Source organism: Ursus maritimus, unplaced genomic scaffold, assembly GCF_017311325.1.
Source record: "Ursus maritimus isolate PB19 unplaced genomic scaffold, ASM1731132v1 scaffold_19, whole genome shotgun sequence".
Taxonomy (NCBI): domain Eukaryota; kingdom Metazoa; phylum Chordata; class Mammalia; order Carnivora; family Ursidae; genus Ursus; species Ursus maritimus.
This window is the reverse complement of record NW_024424341.1, coordinates 52048993-52074110: the sequence shown is the minus strand read 5'-3', so window position 1 is coordinate 52074110 and position 25118 is coordinate 52048993. Positions and strand designations below refer to the sequence as shown.

The 25118-nt window shown below is 47.5% G+C and overlaps 1 protein-coding gene and 1 long non-coding RNA gene across 15 annotated transcripts in view; one reads left to right on the top strand and one right to left on the bottom strand.

The window, feature by feature from the left end:
* Positions 1–25118, top strand: part of LOC121103488 — a 120204-nt gene that overhangs the window by 67331 nt on the left and 27755 nt on the right. For 2 of the 7 annotated variants that reach the window (XR_005835752.1, XR_005835751.1), the window contains exon 4: positions 291–420. This is a non-coding gene — a long non-coding RNA (uncharacterized LOC121103488). Of the gene's footprint in view, positions 1–290; positions 754–1511; positions 1745–3447; positions 4958–19269; positions 19494–25118 lie in introns of those variants that run through there. The other 5 variants (XR_005835750.1, XR_005835749.1, XR_005835753.1 and 2 more) reach the window with 4 other exon arrangements.
* CEACAM1 (CEA cell adhesion molecule 1) overlaps positions 1–25118 on the bottom strand; it is a 39943-nt gene that overhangs the window by 9112 nt on the left and 5713 nt on the right. Inside the window, exons 1-9 of one of the 8 annotated variants that reach the window (XR_005835748.1) lie at positions 21497–21699; positions 20356–20715; positions 16503–16781; positions 15811–16065; positions 9528–9654; positions 8768–8820; positions 8026–8057; positions 6691–6982; positions 4951–5061 (exon numbers count right to left, since the gene is read on the bottom strand). Coding sequence is in view for 7 of the 8 variants with exons in the window: in XM_040634035.1 (XP_040489969.1) it covers positions 9320–9654; positions 14342–14618; positions 14880–14881; positions 15811–16065; positions 16503–16781; positions 20356–20715; positions 21497–21560 (1572 nt within the window). In the remaining variant the exon portion in view is untranslated. Of the gene's footprint in view, positions 1–4950; positions 5062–5111; positions 6983–7094; positions 8058–8767; positions 8821–9153; positions 9655–14341; positions 14619–14879; positions 14882–15810; positions 16066–16502; positions 16782–20355; positions 20716–21496; positions 21702–25118 lie in introns of those variants that run through there. The other 7 variants (XM_040634034.1, XM_008709687.2, XM_008709688.2 and 4 more) reach the window with 7 other exon arrangements.

The window sequence follows — 25118 nt, the reverse complement described above, 5'->3', positions numbered from 1 at the left end:
TCAATGTCTACAGTTTTCAGAGCACAGATCCTTCACCTCCTTGGTTAAATTTATTCCTGGTATTTTATTCCTTTTGATGCAATTGTAAATGGGATTATTTTCTTAATTTCTCTTTCTGGTACTCCGTTATTCTGTAGAAATGCAACAGATTTCTGTATATTAATTTTGTATCCTGCAGCTAAAATTTATTGTTTGCCCACTGTCTTCTAAGCATTTTACACATGTATTAATTCGTTGACTTCTGACAATAGCCCTGTGAAGTATGTATTGTTGTAATCCCTGTTTTATAGGTAAAGAATCCAAGGCACAGAAACATTACAAGTAGCTTGCCTGGAATCTCAGAGTAGGTCCTCAGGAGCAGGACCTCCAGTGCAGGTAGTCCGGCTCCAGAATGTGCGCTCCTCAATAACACCGTCTCTGGTAAGTCATCCAAAGCGGCCGCGGGAACTCTGCTGCTTCGTATCTGCATGCCTGTGTACCACTGGCTTCTGCCTGTAATACTTTTCCTTAAAGACTCTGGTCAAGGGAGGATGCTCCATCTTCTTGGACTTCTTTTGCCTGTCCTGGGGGCAGTCACTGTCCTTGGAGCTTGACTGCACTTTGTCAGATTTTGTTAAACTACATAGTAGTGTGTATTTTGTGGAATATCTGACTCCTTGTGTTATAGGCTTCTGGAGAGCAGTGACTTTTTTTTCCTGGAAAATTTCAAACAGTTGCAAAAGTAAAGCTAATAATAAAATGAATCTGCACGCACTCATCATGCAGCTTCGGCAATTATTTTGTGGCCGGTATTACTTCATTTATACTCCTCTCCTCAAATCTGGATTATTTTGAAGCGAATTTCAGACATCAGATAATTTCATTAAGATTACAATTGTATTACTAAAATATAAGACACCTTTATAAAAACATAACCACAATACCATTATTGCACTAAAAATTAATACTTCCTCAATGTCATAAAATATTCACTGTTCTAATTTCTGCAATTATAATTTTCCCCCTCCCTTCCCTTCTCTTTCCTTCTAGCCTTTTTTGTTCCTTTATTTCTTCCTTTGCTACATCCCCTTAAAAAAAAAAAAAAGCAGAGTAGTTTGAATAAAAATCCAAGTAAGGGCTTTATTTTTTAGTCTTCATGTTCTCATCAGCACCTGGCTTAGTGCTTGACATATAGAAATCCTCAGTAAATGTTTAGTAAGTGAATGACTCATCAGAAATCTATAAAATGTCCTAGTTGAATGAGTGTAGCCTTACTGTCAGATAATATCTGGTTGGTTTCTTGGGATGGCTTTTGGTTTCTGGTACTTTAGTTAGGGATTAACTTAGATGCTGGCTACTATCAGCTATTACTAAAGGTTTGAGGACAGTGAGTGTGTCTGTGACTCAAACATTTACATGCTAGAAGGAAATGCACCAGGCTCTCTTGTCTCTGCTTTTTGTCCTTGGTCTCTATTCCACTTTGAGTCTGAACTGACCTCATGTTTGGCTTTTTTGTTATTTCTTCAAAACAGGGGCGACCCTGAAGGAGCTCCTTCAGAGTATGAACAGAGTTCACATTGCGGTGATAGGTTTTGTACCTGACAGATTGAATTGGCTGGTCCTTCACTTACTTTATTTTTAAGAATCGAGATAAAATTGAAATACGTTGACATGCATATAGATCTGGGGCGCCTGGGTGGCTTAGTCGGTTAAGCATCTGCTGCCGTCTGCTCAGGCCATGATCCTGGAGTCTTGGGATCAAACCCTGAGTTGGGCTCCCTGCTCAGCTAGTGTTTGTGATCTCTCTCTCTCTCAAATAAATAAATAAAATCTTTAAAAAAAAAAGAAATGCAGGGGCGCCTGGGTGGCACAGTGGTTGAGTGTCTGCCTTCGGCTCAGGGCGTGATCCTGGCGTTATGGGATCGAGCCCCACATCAGGCTCCTCCGCTATGAGCCTGCTTCTTCCTCTCCCACTCCCCCTGCTTATGTTCCCTCTCTCACTGGCTGTCTCTATTTCTGTCAAATAAATAAAATCTTAAAAAAAAAAAGAAATGCATACAGATCTTAAGTATACCATTTGATTTTTGGTAAATGTAATCCATGTAATCACCACCTGAATTAAGCTGTTAAATGTGACCCAGAAAGCTCCCTTCTGCACCTTTGCAGTTAATTCCACCCCCTATGGTGAATCCTTTTTTTTTTTTTTTTAAGATTTTATTTATTTATTCGAAAGAGAGAGAGAGAGGGAACACAAGCAGGGGGAGTGGCGGAGGGAGAAGCAGGTTTCCCACTGAACAGGGAGCCCTATGTGGGGCTCGATCCCACCACCCCAGGATCATGACCTGAGACGAAGGCAGATGCTTAATGACTGAGCCACCCAGGCGCCCCCTCCATGGTGAATCCTAACGTCATTAATTATTATTGCCTATTCTTGAGCTTCATTTAAATGATATCATATAATATGTGCTCCTTCATGGCTAGCTGCTTCTGCATTACATAATGTTTTGGAGATTCATGCATCTCATTTTAGCAGTAGTTTCTGCCCTTTTTATTGCTGACTAGAATTCCCTTATATAGATATACCACAGTCTGCTTATCCATTCACATACTGATGGATATTTGTGGTTTCCATTTTTTGGCGATTATGAATAATGCTGTTAGAAACGTCCGTGTATAACTCTTTGTGTGGATATCTATTTTCATTTGTCTTGAGTAGATATCCAGAAGTGGGATTGCTGGGCTATGTAAGTCTATTTAACTTCATAAGAAAATGCCAGACTCTTTTCCAGAGTGGTTGTATCATTTTATATTTCCACCAGCAATATGAAGAATACCAGCTGTTTCCCATCCTCAAACAGGTGGTATCAGCAGTCTCTTAAAGTTTAGCTACTTGCCAATAATTTTATTTTGAATACTTCTCTGTGCCTTGCAGAATATTCATTTTATGCCCATCACGTGGAATATTCTCCCAACTCCTCAGTTTTTCAATTTTACCCATGTTTTAGGTCAGTGTTTCCTGACATGGAATATATGTGAGAATCAGCTGGGAGTCTTTCCAAATAGCCCAGGTCTCACTGCAGACATGGTGCCAGCAGCTTTCTCAGGGATTGTTCATGGACTCTGTATGTATGTTGGAAAAGCTCCCCAATAATTCCGATTTATATTCATAACTAAAAACCACTGCTTTGAGGCTCAAGTCCTACCTGTGATAACAGAGGTTCTTCATCTTGCCTACACATTAACAGGATCTGGGGAGTTTCAGCACTCACCAGTGCCAGAGTTCCAGCTGGCACCAATGAAGTTGGAATCTGCGGGTGGGGCCTGAGTGTCAACTGTTTTTTAAAATTTCCCCATCATTCTAAGGTGCAGCTGCATTTCCCATTGAATTTCTTTCTGTCTTCTCTTGTGGCATTTATACCTATTGTTTCTATATTATAATACTTCTTCTTGTCTTATCTCCTATCTTAGGCATTATGTTCCTAGCCTTTCTCATTTCTGTGTCTTTCATGGAGTCTGACACCCACACCTGTAGCGCAGTAGGTGCTCAATAAGCATTTCACGAACACATAAATTGGTCATCAGAAAAAGATTGCAGTCACAGGTAGGTTGTATCCTGAGTCTCAGGGTCCCTGTCCTCCCTGGGATCAGAGTTGTGATGACCAGTGGGGGTGACTCCTCTGTGAGATAACAGAACCTTGCCCTGTTTGGTATTTGTTCTCAGGCATATCATTGGGACAAAGAATTATATGTGTATGTGAGGTAGAGGAGCAGGGTCAGGTAAGGAGACAGATCTAATTAGAATGGAGGAGTTATACTAGAGCTGTGGTAAAGAAAGTAAGAAATATTAGTAAAGAGGAAGGAACTTGAGCTTACCTGATAGGCCGGGTTAGGCCCCTTACAGACCCTTGAGCAGGAGAGTGAACCAGTTTTTAGGGAGGTAGTGAGGCAAGAGTGAGCAAGAAAGATTTTGGTAGAGAGACCAGAGATAAGGAGTCAGGCTGTCCTTCAGCAGGGTTGGTGAGACCTTGGGTCCTTTAGGGTCACGAGTATCGACAGAACAATGTACTGAAAGGTCTTCAAGAACCATCAGGTTTTGCGATGTATCGAATATGGGAAACCAAAGAGCAATGGAGAAGAACCAGTAGTAGTGTGGAAAGTGGGGAATAAGAGGAGTGAGTTGCCCAGTGGGCCTGCGGGGGTGGGGATGGGGGCGCAGTTTAAATGAGGAGGAATTTCAGGTGTTTGGATGTGTCAGGAGTTCTGGGAAGTGGTAGGCGCTAGAGGGACAGATGCAGGAGCCATCTGCAGAGAGGTCACTGAAGCTGTGGAAGAAGGCGTGTGGAACTATCCAGTCCAGGTCTCCTATTAAATGTGGTGTGGGGCGTGATGCGCAGGTCAGGGGGCAGAAGGAGGAGAATGTCCAAGAAGGAAAAGCTGTCCATGGTCTTAGACGTTGTAAAAGCGAACAACGTGAGGACCGTGAAAATACCTTTGAATTGGGCCAAGGACAGATACTGACTTTCTGCTACCTCTAGCGGTCTTTGGCGCGGAGTCACCACCACAGAGGGGCCAGGAGAAGCCAGATGACAAGGACAGGGGCACGGTAAACGTGCTTCTATGGCTTGGAGGTGAAGAAGATGAGAGGATAAGCAAATACTTAGTGGGATGAATAGATGAAGGGTATTCAGGTTAGAAGAGATCTGACCGCCTAAGGGGGCAGAAAAAAAACTGGGGACAAGGAAGAGATAGAAGGTGCTAGAGAGTGGTCTGTGTGACTGGACCTGTGGAGGCCCCGAGCCTGAGCTGTACTGCTGCATCTGATTCACCGGAGCCATCCATGCCGGAAGCATCCTTGTCCCTAATAAAGAGGCCCGGAATCTTTTACTCATGAAATCATCTCTCTCAGAAGAAAATAGGCAGTTTCTTCCAAGCAGGCTGAAGCTATGGCCTGTCGTTTCTAGATATACTCACTTTGTCAGCAGGCATGCAAATGACTTAAGCTAATTTTCTGATCACTGGATCAAGTATCTGTAGACTTAGGCTTACTCTGACTCCCAGTTCAGCAGGCTCTCTTTCTTCTGCCTGTAAAGAAAATATCATCTAAAGTAGTATCAACCATGAGGCAGGATGTTCATGTTGACTTTATAATTTTTATTATAAATATAGAGCAGATTTTACAAATAGTTCAGATGTGGCCATAGCCAGACAAAATTAAATAACACAGAATAGCATGGATGAGGGAAATATATACAGATTGTGTTAGAAAACCCTTGAAAGAGGTACCTGAGTACAGAGAATTCCCAACTTGCCTCTTTAGGGGCCTCTTAGACACAGCATGTCATCACATACTCAATATCAAATAAAACCCCTTTCTCAACAGTCCCAAAGAGACTGTGTAGAAGAAGGCTGGGTGGGAAGTATGTTGCCTGTCCTTCTCCTGTCCTTCCTTTCTATCCTGCACACTGGGACTCATAGACGCCCATGGGAGAAAACATTTCAGAGGCTATTCCAGAAGCCTCCGACCCACTTATCACCCTCCCCTGTCCTAACACCCCTCACAGCCTTGGTTCCCCAGGAGCATCAGCACCAGGCAGCTCTCTGGGGGGTAAGCAATGCCAACAGGGGCTGAGTGTGTTCCCTTCAGGGCACCCCCACTTCTCAAGGACCAGTCACACCTCAGCAGAGGGCAGGTCTCCTGAGAAAGCGAGTGGGGCAGACACCATGCACGGCAGAGACATGGAAAGCAATGGTAGTTGAAGACTGGCCTGAGATGCCGGGAAACTGAGTTAGACCCATTTCTAGTCACGAAAGAGGTAAACTGCTGCTGCTGCTTTTCTTTTTTGGAGCCCCGGACATAAACACCTTGAGGAACTCCTGGCCAAGGGGACTTGAAGGGTTTTGGTGGCTTCTTTCACTGAAAGCAGTCAGATTGGCTTACATAGCTAAGTAGAAATAGCCCCTTTCACATAAACAAGCCGTTGCAAAAACTAAAATGGCAGAATGGCTCAGGGAAAAAACCCAATACACTGAACTGTGCATTCTTAAACAATTATTTAAATAATCTCTGAAGGGTAGCTCTCTGACTCCCTTCCCAAATTCCCAGCTGATTATCTCTACTAAGAGCTGACTGCTTCCTGAAGCTATAAGCCCTCCTTCTGTGAGCCTTTCCTTGAATAATAAAATTATGAAACATACACATATTTTTTTTCATTTTCCACTAGGAATCACCTGTAGACCTCGGCGAATAATTTTCCTAATTGCTTCTAGCGGGTTCTCTGAAAACAGGCTTGCCAAATGGCTTAGGGGGCTTTCTTGTTAAGCAGCAAGGTGTTTAGGCCCTGGTAGACACCTCGGAGAGTAGATAAAGGTGTAGAATTTCCCAGTTCAGCGTCTCTATTCAGCATATTTGTTTTCCTGTGCAGTGTGGGGTTCACACCGGCCTTTGGAGAGATAGAAGCTTTTACTTTTACTTCTTCTCTCTTTTCTGGCACATGCATCTTAATGGATTAGGAGAGGACTCTCAGGGTTATGGCAAATTCAAGTTAGACTCCAATAGGACAGGACTGGGGCAGGAAGGAATGACTGTGCTCTGAATGGTAAGTTTAAAACAAGGAAAGGAGGAGGGGCAGAGGTTGTGGCAACTTCCCAAGGTCTGCTTTGCCAAATTGCAATGACAAGGAAGGTTGGATTTCCCAAGAATCCCAGATGTACCTTTTCATCTATTGACACTGAAGGGAGAGGCTGTGACCAGGCAGCCTGGAGGTGCCTCCTTAGGGAGTGAGGTGGGGAAAGAGGCTTCTTTCCCTTTTCCTGAGGATGAAGGGATCTGCTAGTGATGGGGATGAGAAGCTTGGAAAGAGCACAGTGAGGAGGACAGGTGGCGTTACTTCCTTTGTACTTCCGTATACACCGTTTCTGTGGCTGCTGGGGATGGGGGTGCTGAAGTTGATTTCTTTGGTTCCTGGGTATTGAAGGTCAGGGAAGAATATGCCACTTCTTCAATCTGAAAGGCATGAGCGGTCTGGTCAGTTAAATCAGAGGCATAGATCAGGCCCTCACCTTGTGTGCTGTGATTCAGCACCATGTGCTATCACCACTTTGAAACTTTTAGCTTTGAAGAAGGGTTTTTATTAGCCATGATTACTCTGCTTGCTAACATCCTGTTGAGTGATCATTAGAAGAGATAGATTATAGTATCTATTCATACTGGAATGCAACTGAGAACGGACAGTCTACAAATGCATAGAAGGACATGCATGAATCTCACAAAACAATTTTGGATGAAAGAAGCTAGACACACGCAAGGATGTACTGTGTATTCCATTATGTAAGAGCATGAACAGACAAAAGCGATCTAGTGCACTGGAAGTCAGGATAGTGGTTACTCTTTGGAAGGAAGTAACTGGAGGGTTTTTTGGGGGGTGGGGATGACATATTTTATTTCTTGACCTGGGTGCCTTTCGTGTTCAACTTGTGAAAATTTATACATTGTTAAAATATATTTATGATTTAAGCACCTTTTCCTATATTTCTACTGAAAGGTTGAGAAAAATTTGGTTAAATTATTGTAAAGTAAAGGAACCAAGACCTCAGAACCATTGGAATGGATATCATCCTTTGTTGGTAAGAGCAGGGTCAGTGAAGGTAAAGGAAGGAGAACCATCGGGTGTCTTATGCTGGGCGTTGTGCTGGGTGCTTTCCATTTGTCCTCTCGTTTGATTCCTTCAACTTCTCTTTGAAGTAGGCAGCATGCCCATTTTACAGATGGCAAAGCCACAGTTCAGAGAGCTTGAGTTACTTGTCCAAGGTCACAGAGCTATTGAAAGTCACAGCCAGGATTTAAACACAGGATGGCGTTAATTCCAAAGTTCACATTCTTGTAATGAGGTAGACTCCAGGGAGTCATTAACCAGTAATCCTTTGTTCATTGCTTCATTGAGGAATTTTGACCCAAACTTGATCTCACATTTGTATCTTCAAGAATAACCCATTCTACACAGAGATATTTCCACGAGAAAATCAGCCATTGAAACTGGCTGTGCTTACCTTGTTAGACAAATTGTCAGCGTGGTCCTGACCTGGGGAAACAAAAGAAGAGTTCCCAATCCGTGAAAATGCAAAGCTCATTTATGGCCTTAGAATGGGGGTTGCAGGGTGAGAGCGGGGGTGGGGAGGTGGGTCCTAAGCTGTTGTGATTTCTAGCTGAATGAGGTGGCAGTTGGTGGGAGGGTGGGGTAAGGAAGTGGCCTATGAACACTGGAGGAATTCACTTTTCTGAGTCTGTGGTTCAGACCCAGGGCAGGGGCAAGAGTAGAGCCACAGGAGGCCTCAGTCCACTTCTGACAATTTCTTCCAGTTCACAAGGTCTTGATTTTCTCCCAGATGTATTTCTCAGCAACAGGCTTCAGTGGAAGGAGGGACATTGAGGCCCACAGTACCCAGAGCACCACAAGACAGGGAGAGTCTCACCAAAGGAGAATGCCCACATCCATCATAGAGGCAGGAGCGGGGAGGAGTACGGGCAAGGAAATGACTCCTGGAAACAGGTCCATCTTGCTTAGGCCTGCCTGGCCCAGGCAGAGTGAATGTTTCTCCCAGGGATGTGTCCCAGGGGAATCTTTTGTGGCTAGAAGGGTGTGATGACCTATGCCAACCTAAGGTTGGGAAATGGAGCTCCCCTTCCAAAAATTCAGAAGGTAGGAAGCAGTTTGGGAATCCAGGATTCCCTGCTAGGGCAGGGCACATGGTGGAACACACCAGGTCTCGCTGGGTGAGTGGCTTTACTTACTGTGGTTGGAGGCTGAGGGTTTGTGCTCTGTGACATCACGCAGGTCACTTGCCCTAAATAAATATCAGAGACTGTGACTGCCATTCCCAAGCATAGGATCTTTGCTCCTTGAATTAGGAAGGACATCATCAGCAGATAATTCTTTGGGGCTCCTCAGTGTTCATTTATACCATGGTTGGTACTGCCTTTCCCCTTATGGCCTCCTCCTTCAGTCTACCCACAATCTCCTCTAGAATTTATTCTTTTCCTGTTTGCTGGATGTCCACATGGGGGTCCATTGTTTATCAATTGCATCTGAGCCTTCTTGTACCCTGACACCTTTCCCCTTCTGTAGGTAGATGCTGGCTTTTGTCTCACTTTATTATTGTCTAAGAGACCTTTGGTTGTTTTTGCCTTTTCTTAGGTTCTCTTCCTGTCCTATCCCCTCATCCTACGACTGTCAAAAGAGCACATGAGTCACTTTCTCCTGCTCCTTTCATTTCCTCATTTGTTTCCTTCTGGGACCTTGTTTTCCCTGACCGGGAGACAGAAACATAAGGGGATCTGCCCCCTCTAAACCAGATGGGGATGGGAATAACTGTGTCCAAGAGAGTGGGGTCCAGGAAGCATGAAGAAGAGATCCACAGGAGTTAGTGCCGAGAAGCAAGTACTTAGAAGGAGGAGCAGATCCAGGTGCAGAGACAGGGGCAAAGTCTCCTTCCCTCTCTCAAGCACGGCAGTTAGCCTTGGAGAAGCGGAACAAGAAGAAAGGTCATCATACCCGCCACTCTTTCTGGTAAACAGAAAGTACACAAGGGCTGCTATCACAGCAACCCCAGCCAGGACTCCAATCACGATGCCGGCAATAGCCCCAGGTGGGAGGCCAGAACTTGGTTGTGTTGAATCACCTGTCATGGAAAGAAGAGAGAAGAAAGAATGAAGGTGACATTATTTTACAGTGGGGGGTCCCCTGGGGGACAACTCTTAACACGTAGTAGTCTCTACTTGTTTCTTCAAGGAATACATTTTCTGTGGGAAGTTTGGTGTGAGGTGATTAGCTGATTTCGTCCTTCAACATTTTTCTCTCACTGGATTTTTAGGCTGGTGATCAGACTTGCCTCAATTCCATCCTGGCCTTTCTGCACTCTGATACTTTTGAAGGCTTTGGAAATGTAAGAAAGGCTGATTGCTATTTTTCTATAACTTCCCACCTTTTCATTGTTTCATGTTTTTCTGTGTGCCAGCTGTGGCAGCCACAAATATGCCTCTCAGGTCTCTTGTGGTGAGGACAAGTGATGGAAGGCCTGGAGAGCGCATTCTGAATTCACCATCTCCTTTGGACAGAGACCACACTTCCCACAGACTCCCAGCAGGGATATGAAATAAGCCCAATTCTGTGAGAAACCGTTTTCCTCTGAAGGGTGACTTAAGCTCAAGGACCCCTCCCCCCCTCCCCATCAGCCTTGCAGACAGACACCCTTGTAGAACTGCACTTCGATCTAAAACTTCCTTCTGTCACATCTGCACGAAGGTCTGAGGAACCTCCCAGGCTCCTCCCATTCCTGTCTTACTTTCCCCCACAGGCATTTTTCCCAATAAATAAATAAATAAATGTTTTTCCCAATAAATATAAATAACTAAGTAATCCCACTTTGGCTGCATCTCAGGGGATAAAAACTAATATACTAGGCTTGAAACTTTGCATTCAACTCCTTTTTTTTTCCTTTCCCATGTTCAGTCAGTAACTATGTCCCAATGGCTTTTTACGTAATGCCTTCCACAGCCATATATAATACCGTTTGCATCTGTTTCTTCTTTTTTATTTCTGTTGCCCTTACCAGCCAACTCAAGCCTGATGTATTAATGTTAGCTACTGTTATGGTGTACTTAGTATGTATCAGGCTCTGTGGTAAATACATATATCTCATTTGATCCATATAATAACCCTTTCAGATAGACATTATTTCCATTTTACAGATGAAAACACTGCGGCTTAGGGTAGTGAACAATTTACCCAAAGTCATATGGCCAGTGAAAGTGGATCTGGGATTTGACTCTAGGACTACCTGACTTCATAGAAGCTAATGATAATAGTAATAGTAATAGCAGCTAACACTTCTGGAACATTTTTTCTGTGTGTAGCATTTTGCTAAGGGTTTAATTGATTTTTACATTAAATCTTTAAAACAATACTATGAAGCAGGTACTTATTACAATTTTCTTTTTTTAAAGATTTTATTTATTTGAGAGACAGAGTGAGAGAGAGAGAGAGAGAGAGAGAGATCACAAGCAGGCGGGAAGGGTAGAGGGAGACGCAAACTCCCTGCTGAGCAGGGAACCCAATGCGAGACTCCATCCCAGGACCCTGGGATCATGACCTGAGATGAAGGCAGACGCTTAACCAACTGAGCCACCCAGGTGCCCTCTTATTACAATTTCCAGTTGTGGAATATGAGGCTCAGAGAAGTTAATCTTGTGCAAGAAATCTGTAATTGTAAACACTTACATTAGAAAAGAAGATCTCAAATCAATAACCTAACTTTGTAAGAAACTGGAAAAAGAAAATAAACTAAACCCAAAGCTAGTAGAAGGAAGGGAATAATAAGGATTAGAGTGGGGATAGATAAAATAGTGAGTAGAAAAACAATAGAGAAAATCTATGAAACCAAAAATTGATTCTTAAAAAATGATGAATAAAATTGACAAACCTTAACTTAAAAAAAAGATTAAAATTACTAAAATGAGAATTGAAAGTGGGGGAAGTCACTATCAATTTTATAGAAATAATAAATATTACAAAATAATAAATATTATAAAAGTACTATGAATAATTGTATGCAAACAAATTGGATAACCTGGATGAAATGGACAAAATTCCTAGAAACACAAAAGTGACCAAGATGGAATCATGAAGAAATAGAAAATATTGGGGCGCTTGAGTGGCACAGTGGTTAAGCGTCTGCCTTCGGCTCAGGGCGTGATCCCGGTGTTATGGGATCGAGCCCCACATCAGGCTCCTCCGCTATGAGCCTGCTTCTTCCTCTCCCACTCTCCCTGCTTGTGTTCCCTCTCTCGCTGGCTGTCTCTATCTCTGTCGAATAAATAAATAAAATCTTTTAAAAATATATGAAAAAACCTGTAACAAGTAAGGAGACTGAATCAGTTAGAGCATTCAACAAAATTCAACATCCTTTCATGATAAAAACCCTCAAAATAGTAACAGAAGGACACTGCCTTAATATGATAATGGCCATAGATGAAAAACCCACAGCCAGCATCTTACTTGATGTTGAAAGACTCGAAGTTTTTCCTTTAAGATCAGGAACAAGACAGGAATGCCTGTTTTTGTCACTTTTATCCAAACTAGCATTGGCAGTCCAAGCCAGAGCAATAATTAGTCAAGAAAAAGAAATAAAAGGCAACCAAATTGGAAAGAAGAAGTATAAAATGATCTTTCTTCACAGATGACATGAACTTCCACATAGAAAACACTAAGATTCCACAAAATCTATTATAACTAATAAACAAACTCAGCAAAGTAGCAAGATACTAAGTCAACACACAAAAATCAGTTGTATTTCTATATACTAACAATGAATAATCCAAAAAGGAAATTAAGAAAATTCTATTTAATACAGCATCAAAAAGAATAAAATACTTAGGAACTAATTTAACCAAGGAGGCGAATGACTTATACACTGAAAACTACATTGCTGAAAGAAATTAAAGACATAAATATATGGAAAGACATTCCATGTTCAGGGATTGGAAGACTTAATATGACAGTACTACCCAAAGTGATCTACAGATTCAGTGCAATCCTGATCAAAATCCCAATGACATTTTTTTTTTTGCAGAAATAGGGAAATCTAGCCTAAAATTCATATGGAATTTCATGGGACCCCAAATATCCAAAACAATCTTAAGAAAGAACAAAGTTGGAGGACTCACATTTCCTGATATCAAAATTTACTTCAAAGCTACAGTAATCAAAACAGTGTGGTACTAGCATAAAGACAAACAGATAGACCAATAAAATAGAATAGAGATCCCAGAAATAAAACCTTAGAGCATACACAGTGACACCATTTTTGACAGGGGTGCCAAGACCTTTCAAAGGAGAAAAGACAGTCTTTTCAGCAAATGGGTGTTGGGAAAACTGGACATCCGTGCAAAAGAATTGAACGCTTATTTAACACTGTATATGAAAAATTAACTCAAAGTGGATCAGAGACCTAAATGTAAGAGTTAGAACTATAAAACCTCTTAGAAGAAAACACAGGGTGAAACTTCATGACTTTGGATTTGGCAACGATTTTTTGGATATGAACCTAAAAGCACAGGCAACAAAAGAAAAAACTAGATAAATTGGGCTTCAATTAAAATTTAAAACTTCTGTGCATCACAGGACGCTATCAACAAAATGAAAAGATACCTCACAGAATGGGGGGAAATATTTACAAATCACATATCCCATAAGGAGTTAATATCCATGGTAGAGAACTGCAACTCAGCAACAAAAAACCTAATCAAAAAATGGGCAGAGGACTTGAACAGACATTTCTCCAATGAAGACATCCAGATGGCCAACAGACACATGAAAAGATGCTCAACATCACAACATCACTCATGATCAGGGAAATGCAGATAAAAACCACAATGAGATAGCACCCCATGCCCATTAGGATGGCTATTATTCAAAACAAAACAAAACAGAAAACAAGTGTTGGCGAGGATGTGGAGAAGTTGGAACTTCCTTGCATTTGCTGGTGGGATGGTGAATGGTACAGTCACTGTGGAAACGGTACGGCAGTGCATCAAAAAGTTGAACAAAGAATTAGCATTTGATGCAGCAATTCACTTCTGGGTCTGTGCCCCAATGAACTGAAAGCAGGGATTTCAGTAGATGCTTGTACACCCACATTCATAGCAGCATTATTTATAACAGCCAAAAGGTAGAAAAAACCCAAAAGTTCGTAGACAGATAAGTGATAAACAAGATGTGATACACATGAGGGAATATTATTCAGCCTTAAAAAAGGAATGAAATTCTGACACAGTACAACATGGATGAACTCTGAAGACGTTATGCTAAGTGAAAAAATCCAAACACACACAAAAATAAATATTGTTATGATTCTACTTAGAATAGTCACATTCATAGAGACAGCAAGTAGGACGGTGGTTACTGGGGTTAAGATCGGGAGTAGGAAGTTATGGTTTAATGGATGGTGGTGATTGTTGCACAATACGAATGTACTAATGCCACCGAACTATATACTTAAAACGGTTAAAATTGTAAACCTTATGTGTGTTTTGCCACACAAAAAAAATGATAAAAGAGGAAAAAAGGAATCTTGGTAAAAAGGTAAAAAAGGTAAAAAGGAATCACACAGGAAATATCAGACCTAGGATAAGAAACTGAGTATATTTGATTCAGAGACTTAGCTCTTAACCACTCTGCCATTCTGTTTACTGAAATGGTCTCTTGATTCTATTCTGCTCTTCTGTCCCCTGTGACTTCTATCCATTTTGCACATCACTGGTAGAGTAATCTTCCCAGGAAGATGTAACACGGGGCAAGATGTCAGTTACCTTCCACAGCTATCCTGACAGGGTCACTTTTGCTGGAACCGCCTGGGTTGGAGACCTCACACTGGTAATTCCTGGCATCCTCCCTCCTGACAGGGTCTATGGTGAGGGTGCTATTGTCCTGGGACAGCTTCATCCTCTCCTTGAACTTTAGACTCTTGCCATTGAGGAAACACCCAATAGAGACCCCAGTCTTATTTGTGGAGCAGGTCAGGACCCCAGAGTCCTTATCTCCTGTGACTGTGGTGTTGCTGGCATGGAGAGAGGGCTGGGCCACTGGCTTTGTGAGGAAACACAGGAGGCGACAGAACGAGAATGGGCCTGGGGCCCGGAGCTACGCTCCTTCCTTTGAGATCTCGGCCACTCCGAGGGCCCCAGCGAACTCTGTAAAGGTGCCCCAGAGGATGGCCCTGCTGTCTGCAGAAGGTTGAGTGTCTTTGTTCAGGTGACGATCTGTAAGGAGAGGGCTGTACCTCTATCTCTGACCCTCAGTCACTTGTCTGCTCTGCCTGGACATCTCTGTAGTATCAGCACCAAGAACCTCTTCTAAGCCCACATGTCCAGCATCCTCATCGTTAGGTGGAATTTTTTACCCAGTGGCTTTTGTATGACCTTTCCAAGAGCTTTCTGAAAAGATCAGGCCCCCTCTCTAGTATGGTAGCTTTACACAGAAAGGGAAAGCATTTCCCTTTTGTTAAATAATTCATTAGAAAATGAGAATGGCCCAGCCAGTCTTTGTGAGCTTAAGTTCCAATCTAAAGGGTTTCTCAATCTGAATAAGACTGTGGATTGAATATTACAGGGAGGAAATCTTTAGAGTAGTGGTCACAGTTTTAACGGAAGGCTGGTACTCTTAGCTGTAGGCATAAATATATACTTTTGGCACTGCTCCTTCTGTCCCATGAAAGGACTTCATGGAGGGAATCTACAATTATTCACTGTTGTCCTTTGGTGTATGAAACGTGCTGGTGTCATGCAGGGTTATAGAACTGGTAAACTTCAGAGCCCGACAGTCAGAGGGTCTGCTTCAGGGCTCGCTCTTGCCCTTTCCCGGCGGCCTCATGTGAGGGAGACTCTGGCACAACTGGTGGCACAATTTGGCCGGATTGAAGACAGGCTTCTCCTGTACCTTCTCCATATGCTCCTGTCCCACCACAGATGACATCAGAGCAGTCAGTCATAGGGCAGGCCAGGAGCAAAAGGATCTTCCTTCTCCCTCTGTAAGCCCCTTCCACCACATGGGGCTTTCTGGGGCTGAGAGAACTCTATTCCCACATTCCAGGCTGGACCCAAGGTCTGCCATGAGAAATCAGAGAGCTAGGGGAGGAAGGGCCTACAGACATGTAGTGGGAGAGTTCAGGGACAGATTTGAGATTTTCTTGTGACATAAGCAAATGGGAAATAACTCTTTTCTGAAAGCCAGACAGACCTTCACCACAGCATCAGTGCAGACGCTCTAGGGATCCACTTACCAGAGACTGTGATAGTCTGGACTGTGGTCTTATTGAGGCGAGTGCCAGAGTTAGAGGCGATGCAGGTATAGGCTCCACTATCATTCGCCGTGAGGCTGGGGATAAAGAGCTCCTGTGTGGATGGCTGGGGTCTCCCATTGATAAGCCAAGAGTACCGTGCGGGTGGGTTAGAGGCTGCGTGGCAGGAGAGCCTGAGGCTGGCCCCTGGACGGTAGTGAGAGTCTGAGGGGGAAATGGTGGGGGCGTCCGGGCCATCTGGAGCAAACAGAATAAAGCCACAGGTGATGTAATCTGAGGGAAGGGGAAGCTTCTGGTCTGTATTAGGCCACAATGTCCCTCTGAGCTGGGTCCCAACCTCAATTTAAAAAGTCCCAACAAAAAGCACGCTGTATTTCCTATGCTGTGCATTTCATCCCTATATCCTGTTCATTCCAAACTGAGCCTGGGTCTGAGACAGTCACCTGTGTCCCCTCACAGGCTGGTGACCCTCTCAGGGAGGAGCAGCCCATCCCCTCCTCATCTTGGCTTAGGCTGGGTCTGCCCACGTTTCCCTGGGATGAGAAGCCATGTCCGCCCTGGGGGTCCAGCTGAGAGTCATGGACTCGGACCCCAGAAGGATGGATGTGGCCTGGCCTCTGGCAGTGTGGATTTGGGCTGGCAGCGCGGGCCAGGTAGGAAGGGAAGTTACTCACAGAGAACATTCAGGGTGAATGGGTCACTACCATCGGCACTCACTGGGTTCCGAGTCTCACACTGATAGGGTCCTGTGTCATTTCTTGTAACACGGTGTATAGTGAGAGTCCTGTTGTCCAGGGACAGCTCCAGCCTGGCGCTGGCCGGGAGGCTCTTACTGTTTACTGACCACAGGTAGCTTGTGCTCTGAGTCTGAGGTTCACACGTTAATACTACAGAATCTGCATTCTCCACGGGGTCAGAGTTGTTGCTTGTGATGTTGGGTTTGGGTAACTCCGCTGTGCAGACAACAGAAAGAACATTGCCCTGGATGGTACCTGTGATTCCTTCACAAGCATCTTGAATCAGAGTTGGCATCTCTCAGCTCTCAGCCAACCCGAGTCCTTCAAAGCACAAGGCAGGTCTGTGTATCTCAAGACAAATGCATGAGGATCTGAGCCTCAGAGAACACAGGCCACCTGCTCTCTGTCTGAGAGCAAGCACAGGCTTTCTTTGGTTAAAGAAGCATCAGGGTTTGGTTGTGGAAGACACAGGGCAGGGAGTCAGAAACCACCCTGGAACTCTCCTCGTTCTTCCCTGACCAACTGACCTTCTGACCAACCCAGAGGCCTCACCTGGAAAGTGCAGGTGCTGAGGCCCTTTCTATGGCACAGACCTACAGGTGTTGAGGCCTTGCTTTCCGGGGTTGTCGTGGAGATGGGTAATGATGGGCCTTCCCAGAGCTCATAAGCCTGGAGAACACTGGGCAGCATGGCCTAGAATGGGGTATTTGAGCAGAAGTAATACCTGGGGACACCAGGGACAAGCCTGGAGGTCAGTCCACACTCAGGCTACAGGGCCACGAAGTAGGGCAGTTCTTCCCAGGTGTTCCATGGTGACTGACCTGAGACAGTGGTGGAGAAGAGTTAAGACTAGAAATGATCCGGAAAAGAGTAAGGGTGACAGGCAGGGCCTGGCTGGCTTTGGCAGAGAACTCTGTGCTCTGCTCTTGGTCTTTAAAGTCTCTTTTCCCACTGCAGAGGCCAGTGAGGACCATGCTGGTCTTTCCTGAAATACAAGTGGGTGTTTTCAAATGCAGAAGGGGGGACTGGTGGGAGGTGGGGGTATCTGGCCCTCATGGACCATTTGTAAACACAGTTATGAGATAGAAATTTGAGAAATGAAATGGTTTTCATATGTGAAAATCAGTATTAGTACCTGAAAAATCTAAGACTAGTTTCTGGAGCAATATCTCCCTAGAGAGCACTATATGTTGTAGACCAAGTTCTGCAGTCCAACCAGGATCACATGATGAGCAAAGGAAGATGTTAAGGTGGGTTTGAAATCAGTGACTTCCTGGGTAGAGAAAGACACGTGAGTCCTGCTAAAAAACAGAATTGACTGAGGGAAAGTCTGAGGTGCCTCTGTTATATAAAGGGATTAATGATACCAAATTAGTAGAAATGGTATGCATTATGTTAGTAAATTTAGGAAAGAAAGTTCCTGCCACCAATTTCTACAGACAGGCAAAATGGGAAGAAACCCAGTGCTTATATGTGGCTTTCTTTTGACCTCAGGAAACACAAGTTGGATCCAATTTACCCAAATTGGGCAGCATCTAAGTGAAAGGACAGGGACTGGTGGATCTCACCGTGTGAGAGGGTCCCAGCCTATGGTAAAGGTGTCCTCAGGAGCACCCGTGTGTGGGTGTGAAATAGGCAGTGAACCAGTCAGATGGTTCAGGGTCTGGCAGTCCCATCGTTGGGAGGGTCTGGGGGACCAGTGGGAAGAACGAGGGCCTCACCAGGACGAGGATGTGAGTCAGGAGTAAAAGGCATGAAATGAGCCCATGAGCTTTTGGGGACAGCAGACCAGCCCCTTCTGCCTTTGACTCCCTGGTGGAGTCGGCTAGAGAGTAGATCAAGGGGTCACATGTCCTTGTCATGTGGTGTGTTTCATTTAGAGGGAAAGAGCCCTGGATGAGGGCCCAGCGAAAGCTCGTTCTCCTGGTGACCTGGGGAAACTGGCTCCTGACAGAGCCCGGCAGAGGCTGCTGCTCTGATTTCTGTGTCCTTTACTGTTGCCTGGGAGGGTGGGCCTGGCCACAGGTGTTAGCGGAAGAATCCAGGGAAGGCTTAAGAGTAAAGGAGGCTGTGCAGAGCAGGGGTAGTCCCAGCTGGAAAAGAGGAGGAGGAGGAAGATAAGGGACATGGAAGGAGCAGAGAGCTAGAAATGTCCCAGGCTGTGAGCAGTTGGGGTTACAACTGACCACAAAGACTCCAGGCACTAAGAGCCCACAGCAGACCCAGGCGCGGGACCCTCCCATGGCTGACCAACACCACAGTCCTCATGAGACTCCTCTCTGGGAGTGGCCTGAGGGGCTGGTGGTCAGAGGGATAGATGATGGGTCTCAGCCCCTAGAGGGACAGGGAAGAGGTGTGGCTAGAACCTCCTAGAATTCTGCATCCAGGGACCAGTCTCTGTAGAGATTGGGAATCATTTATTCATTCCTTCCCTCCTTCATGAAAGAGCAATTGAGTTGTTGGGCCCTGTGGCAGTTAGGGGTATACAGTCAGAAGGAGAGGGCAGAGTCCTTTCCCTTCCACTGCAGCAGGATGACATCAGCACACCAGGAAACAATAAGCGATTCCAAGTCCAATGCAGAGAGCTGTGGATTGGCCACCTGAGGGAAGGCCTGGGCATTCCCCGCACTGACTCTGATCACTGATGAAGGTAATTTAGTTCTTGAGTAAAAACATTAATTCTCCATTTGCTCTCACTTCCCAGACCAGAAAATCTGCCTTGAGCTGTGGATCCCTAGGAAGAAAGGTCTGATCCAACAGCCGGTCTCAGGGTCCATAGATGCCTGAAAAGGCTGCCTGGGTGGAGGAGGAGACAGGGCTGTGGCTGCAGACAGACCTTGTAGGACTGTGATCTGCCTGCGTGATTCTGATTCAGTGTCTGCATCGCCCTGTGCCTCTGTTTCCCCTCAATAAAATCAAGTAAATGGTCTCAGGCTTGCCGTGTTGTCTGTAATTAATCTTAAATCTTTCACAATTACCTAAGGCTTGGTATAAAGATGCTGCCCAGATAGACATCTGTTACTTGCCTTCATGAGGGATGGCTCCCTGGGCCTGATCCCTGGTGCAGGAGTTGCTGCCAGGAGCGTCTTCTCTCCTCTGTTCCTCCTTAGGGGCACTGACCTTTCTCTGGGGTCTCCTATCCCCCAGGGCCATCAGACAATGGCCAAGGGACCTTGCCTATCTCTGCTTTCCACCCCAACTCCCAGGTGAAGGACCAGGCTCTGCCTCTCCACAGATGCGGCCCTTCATCCTGCGTCCTGGCTGGTGACCAGCTCAGGAACCTCGGGGCTCAGGCAGCCAGGAAATCGTTGCTCCCAGTCAGCCCTGCCAGGAAGCCAAAACCCAAGCCTGGTAGGGACTCCCCAGGGTCACTGGAGGCAGGAGCCCTGAGACAGGGGTCTGGGCAGGGGCTTTCTGGGCTGAGCTTCTCTGCGAGGATCCCAGAGGACCCCTCAGGCCTGGCCCTGACTGAACCCGCAGGATCTTCCTCAGAGTCATGGTCACAGGGAGGAGCCCAAGGGGCTGGACTGAATCTGTCTCCCTCTGCTGAGTTAGTCCTGTCAGATTGGTCCTTCTCTTTGCAGTGAATGTGCGGGGGCTGGAATCCAGGAAGGGAATTCCAATCTTAGGAAGTTTGTCTCCAGTGTGTGTGTCCCGCACTAAATGCTCAAACCCCTACACAGGACATAATGCCGAGGGGGATGGAGGCCCCGTCCAGGCCTGTGAGTCCCGTGTGTGTGACGTAGAATTCACCCCACACAACACCAGAGGTGAGAGAGGGCTTACTCACGGAATACGCGGATTTGTCCTGTTCCTTGTTCCACTTGAGCATTTTTCCTCACGATTTGTAGGGTGTAGTATCCTGTGCCGTTCAGGGTGACTCTCTGGAACAGCAGGGACCCATTGGGGTATATTGTCTCTCTGCCGCTGTGTGCAGGCCCTGGGGTAGTTACTTGTGTGTCTACTACATATGATATAATTTGATGGCTGGTATTTACAGTTTCCCCTCTGAACCAGTTACAGCCTAGAAGATCCCCAGGCAGATTGTGGACTCGCAGAAGAACGTCCTTCCCTTCGGCAGCATCAGGCGGCACCGATTCCACAGTGACTTGGGCAGTGGTGGGCGGGTTCCAGAAGGTTAAGAGTGAGACTAGGAGGAAAGAGAGGAGACGGATCAGTATTTGGACCGATGTGTCTGGAGGGAAAGCTGGGGCCCTGGACACGCAGCAGGTGTTAATCCCCCAGCCTCGGGTAGTGTGTGTGAGTGTGTCTCCTGCAAGGTCAGCGGCATGACCACACTACTTCAGCGCCTCTGAACTTACTTCCTCAGTTTCGAACACTCTTCCTCACATGTCTGTCGCTTACTCCTCCCTGCCCTCGGATATCTGCTCCCACTCAGGGGGTCCTGGGGAGACACCTGCCCTGACCGCCTCCTCTAAAGACCCTCTGTCTTCACTGCTCTGTTCCCTTCCTGGTGCTTGTCAGTACCTGACATCACATTCTAGATGTCTCTGCATGTCTGTCTTCCTCCCCATAGATGTGAGCTCGGGGAGGGCAGAGACTCATCTGATCTGTGCTGTACCCCAGTGGTGGGGCAGGCTGCAGACACCCGGGGCTGAATGAATGTGTCCCCAGTATCCTCTGCGTCTGGCGTTTGTCTGTCAGGATCTAAGGTTGGTGGGAAGGGGCAGCGATTAAGGTTCTTGGTTGTTGTTATCATCAGTTTCCCGAATTCAGTTCTCGGTGATGAGTAACTTATGAAACAGCCCTTGGCTCACCACTTCCAGATCGTGAGATTTTCCTGTTGCTGAGCCGGCTCCCCAGTCCTGCCCTGCTCTCCTGTCCCCTCTCAGAGCCCTGTCCTCCTGGGAGACCCCAGCCCACCTCTGTCTCCCATCCTCCCGCCCCCTCCCAGGGATCATCCCTCTCACCTGCCAGCAGGAGCTCCTGCCAGGGGACATGTCCTCCTCGGGGAGGGGCCGAGGGGGGCTCCATGGTGCCTGCTGCCCACTGTTTCCCTCCCTCTGTGAGAAGAGCTTCTGCTCCAGAAACACTCAGGAGCAGTGCGGTCCGGTTGTGTCAGCTCTGCTTGCCTTCCTCCCTCTGTGCTGAGTGGCCTCTGGGGGCGGGAGTGTCACGTGGGCCAGGGGGCGGGGTCTCTGCCAGGTCCCCTCCCCCTCTTCGCCACCTGTTCCTCCTGAATCCTTTGTCCCCTTCTTCCCCTTTTATTTCTGTCTACATTGAGGTTCCCTGGGAACTGCTGAGGCCTCTCCCTCTTCAGCTGTGATTTCCCACCGTATGCGAGAGCGCGCACACACCCTTGTTTGGACAAGCACAAGCCTGTGGTGATGGGGTCCGGTGACCCGCACAGCTCGGGGGCACAGTGCAGGGTCAGCGCCCCCACAGCCTCTCTCCTCCCCATATGGCTTTCCCTTCAGAGCAGGAGCCTGGGGGCTGCCTCAGGAACTCTCATCACAGGGATGTCACCCCCACTGTGCACTGGAGTCACCTGTGGAACTTTATCAAGACTGCGAACGCCCAGCTGACACCTAGAAATGCTGCTTCAGCAGATGCCCAGCCAGGCGGAGACCCCATGATGTGGGGGTGGTGCCGCCTCTCCCTCTCCTGTGCCCACGGAGGGTCTACGGATCCTGTGAAAATGCAGATTCTGACTCAGCAGGTGTGGTGTGGACCCCAGAGTCGGCCTCTAACAAGCTCCCAGGTGATGCTGGCCATCCCGGCCCGGGGAGCACACTGTGAATAGCCAGACTGAGGGGGACCCGGTTCCCTTAGAGGATGGCCCTTCTCCCTACTCCCAGTTGGCCTCTGCTGTGTCCTGGCCTTGAGTCTGTGGGCACCACACACAGTGCCCCAGGGTCCCCAAATCCAGGGGATTATTTCCATTTGTAACAGAGAAGCCCAGCTGGGTACCAGTCTCCCCAGTGTTCTCACAGGCTCTGGGGAGGTTGGATTGACTTCTGGCAGCAAGGTCCCAGAGATGACTCTGGGGGTGAGAAAGGGGCAGGCCGGGTGATGACTGGTGAGGGACCCACAGTCCATCCCTGTGTGTCCCCAGCCGGCTCTCTGCTTCCAGGGACAGAGACCCAGGACCAGGTGTCTCAGGAGGTCAGTTCCCAGATGGGAAGGGGGTTTCCTGCGTGTCCTGGGAAGAGAAGAGATGGTGGGAGGTCGGATGGCTGGGACTCCCAGGAAGGTTTTGAGGAGACCTTCCATCTCTGTGTCTGTTGGCTGAACTGTGGCCCAGAGACTGTCCATGTGCTCCTGAGTGTCCTGGGCAGCCCGTGTCCTCTGCCTGGGGGACTTTCTTGTGGTCACCCTGCCTCCCCCATGAGTGGTGCCAGGTAGGGAATGGGGATCTGGACAGGGACCCCAACAGATCAGTGTTCTCCTAGGGCCCTAGAAGGAGAGGGCAGGACAGAACAGGCACATGGGAGGGACCCAGAAGGGTCTGCTGGAGAGAGGGATAGAAACCCGTCTCCCCCTCCACCTCCTTGGCTAAAGCCAGCTTCAGGGTTTCATATCCTGTGTGTTTTCTGCATGTCCCTATGTCGCCCCCTGGAGGCAATGCTGAGGGGCTGCCCAGGGATGCTGGCCAGGCTCCAAAGGATGTGAGGGTCTCTGAGTCCTGGGCAGAGGTGAGGGACTGGTCAGCCCGGGCCCTGGTCCTTGTGGGTCCTAGACTGCCTGACTCCATCCCAGGGCAGCATGAGCCCAGGGAGAGAACAGGCACTGTCCAGAAGGTTCCTGATCCTGTGTCAGGAGAATTGTCCACCCAGAGGGATGTGCTCTCTCAACAGGACCTCTCTGTCCTCGAGATTTCAAGGAATGACCCAGTAGGGGTCTCTTGAGACTGGGGAAAAGGTGCCGGCCTGGGGGGTTCGGCACCATAATGCCCTGTCTCCCCATCATAGCAGGGGAGGACAGGCGATTACATCCAAGTCATCTATGTCTCTGTCTCTCCTCTGCTCTAGGTCTCCCCACAGGAACCAGGAGCTGGAACAGCTCCACCCGGAGACTCAGCTGAGGGATCTCAGGGCTGCCTCTGTTAAAGGGGAGAAGACCCTCAGCCCCATGGAAACACAGGCAGATCTGGGTTCTCCTGTCCCGCCTGACCTCACTGAGGTCAGGCTAGGGCTCTGAACTCCCCCGGTAGTAACTGCACCTGGGCTGGTGATCCAGAATTTGTGCCAGGTCAGATCTCTAAGAGAAGAGGAAGGACACAGGCTGCCCACCCAGGCCCTCTGGGGACAGAAGACAGTCACAAGACAGAGATGGGAGGGGGTGTCTGTGTTCCGGGAATGAATGGGGGTCTGGCCTCTAACTGTAGGAGGCCCCCGTCCTCCCTCCTGAATCTAGGAGGGGGAAAGGCCCGACAGCCTTACAGGGACAGCCTCCGGCACATGCTGGCCTCCTCCCAAGTTGATGCCAGGGCCTGCAGGGAAGAGGCTCTGACCCCAGGTGACAGGGGGGTGACATGCTTCCATTGTGTGGTTGCCCTCATCCATTTAACGAGTATTTACTGGGCATCTGTGATGTGTCAGGCCCTGGGCTGAGTCCTGGGAATCCACGGAGAACAGGACAGATGTGGGCCCTGGACTCGTGGGGTTTACCCTGTAACAGGGCCACAGGCACTCAGGAAATCCTGGCACTGAGGAGTCATTATAATCGAGAGCAGGGCCAGGAAGGAAAGTGTCTGGTGGTCTGGAGCATATCAGGGGGTCTTAGCTGATTGGTAGTCACATGTGGCACTCCTGAGAAAGTGACCTTTTGGCTGAGACTGGAAGCATGAGTGGACCTTCGCCCCTCGAAAGACAGAGGGTGTGGAGGGACGAGCTGCCCACAGAGGGACCAGTCTCATCAGGCAGATGCCTGCCTGGCCGGAGGGGCTGATGGGGTCCAGTGTGGGGAGCCTGGAGAGCCAGGAGGACTGTGACTGAGTGAGGCTGGGGAGGGTCAGACCCTGCTGGGCTGTGGGCGCGCTGAGGAAGCCTCTAGGCTGCGGAGCCGCTCTGCCGCCCTCTGGTGGACAAGGAGGGAGGTGTAGAAGGCCGAGTCAGGGTGCCAAGCTGCTCTGCATGTTTATTCAACATCAGTCTGTAGACATTTTACACGGATCACATATGTTAATACTCCATTCTCCATCATATTGCGGCTGTGTGAGTCCCAGCCTCTTCCCTCAGTGAAATGTCACTAAGCTCAGATTTCCAGGAATGTATATCAATGTGTGTTGTCTCCAGTAAGTTACACTGAGTGTACCCCTGGGTGGCAGTGGTGTGTGTGGCTAGAATGCTGGGTGGTAGGTCTGTGGGGAAAAGAAGGGAGCTGGGTGTGTCAGCAGGGAAAGGTCTGTGTCAGGGGGGCAGAGGGAGGAAGATGGACAAGTCAACTTTCCTTCTCACTCCCAGGACCTGACGTCATCACAGGGTCCTTGACCCTGGGAACACACAGCACCACACTCCTCTCTGTGTCCCTGGGGCCAGGTGAGGAGGGAGCTGCTTCCCTCCTGTTCATCAGGACCTGGGCCTCCTGGGC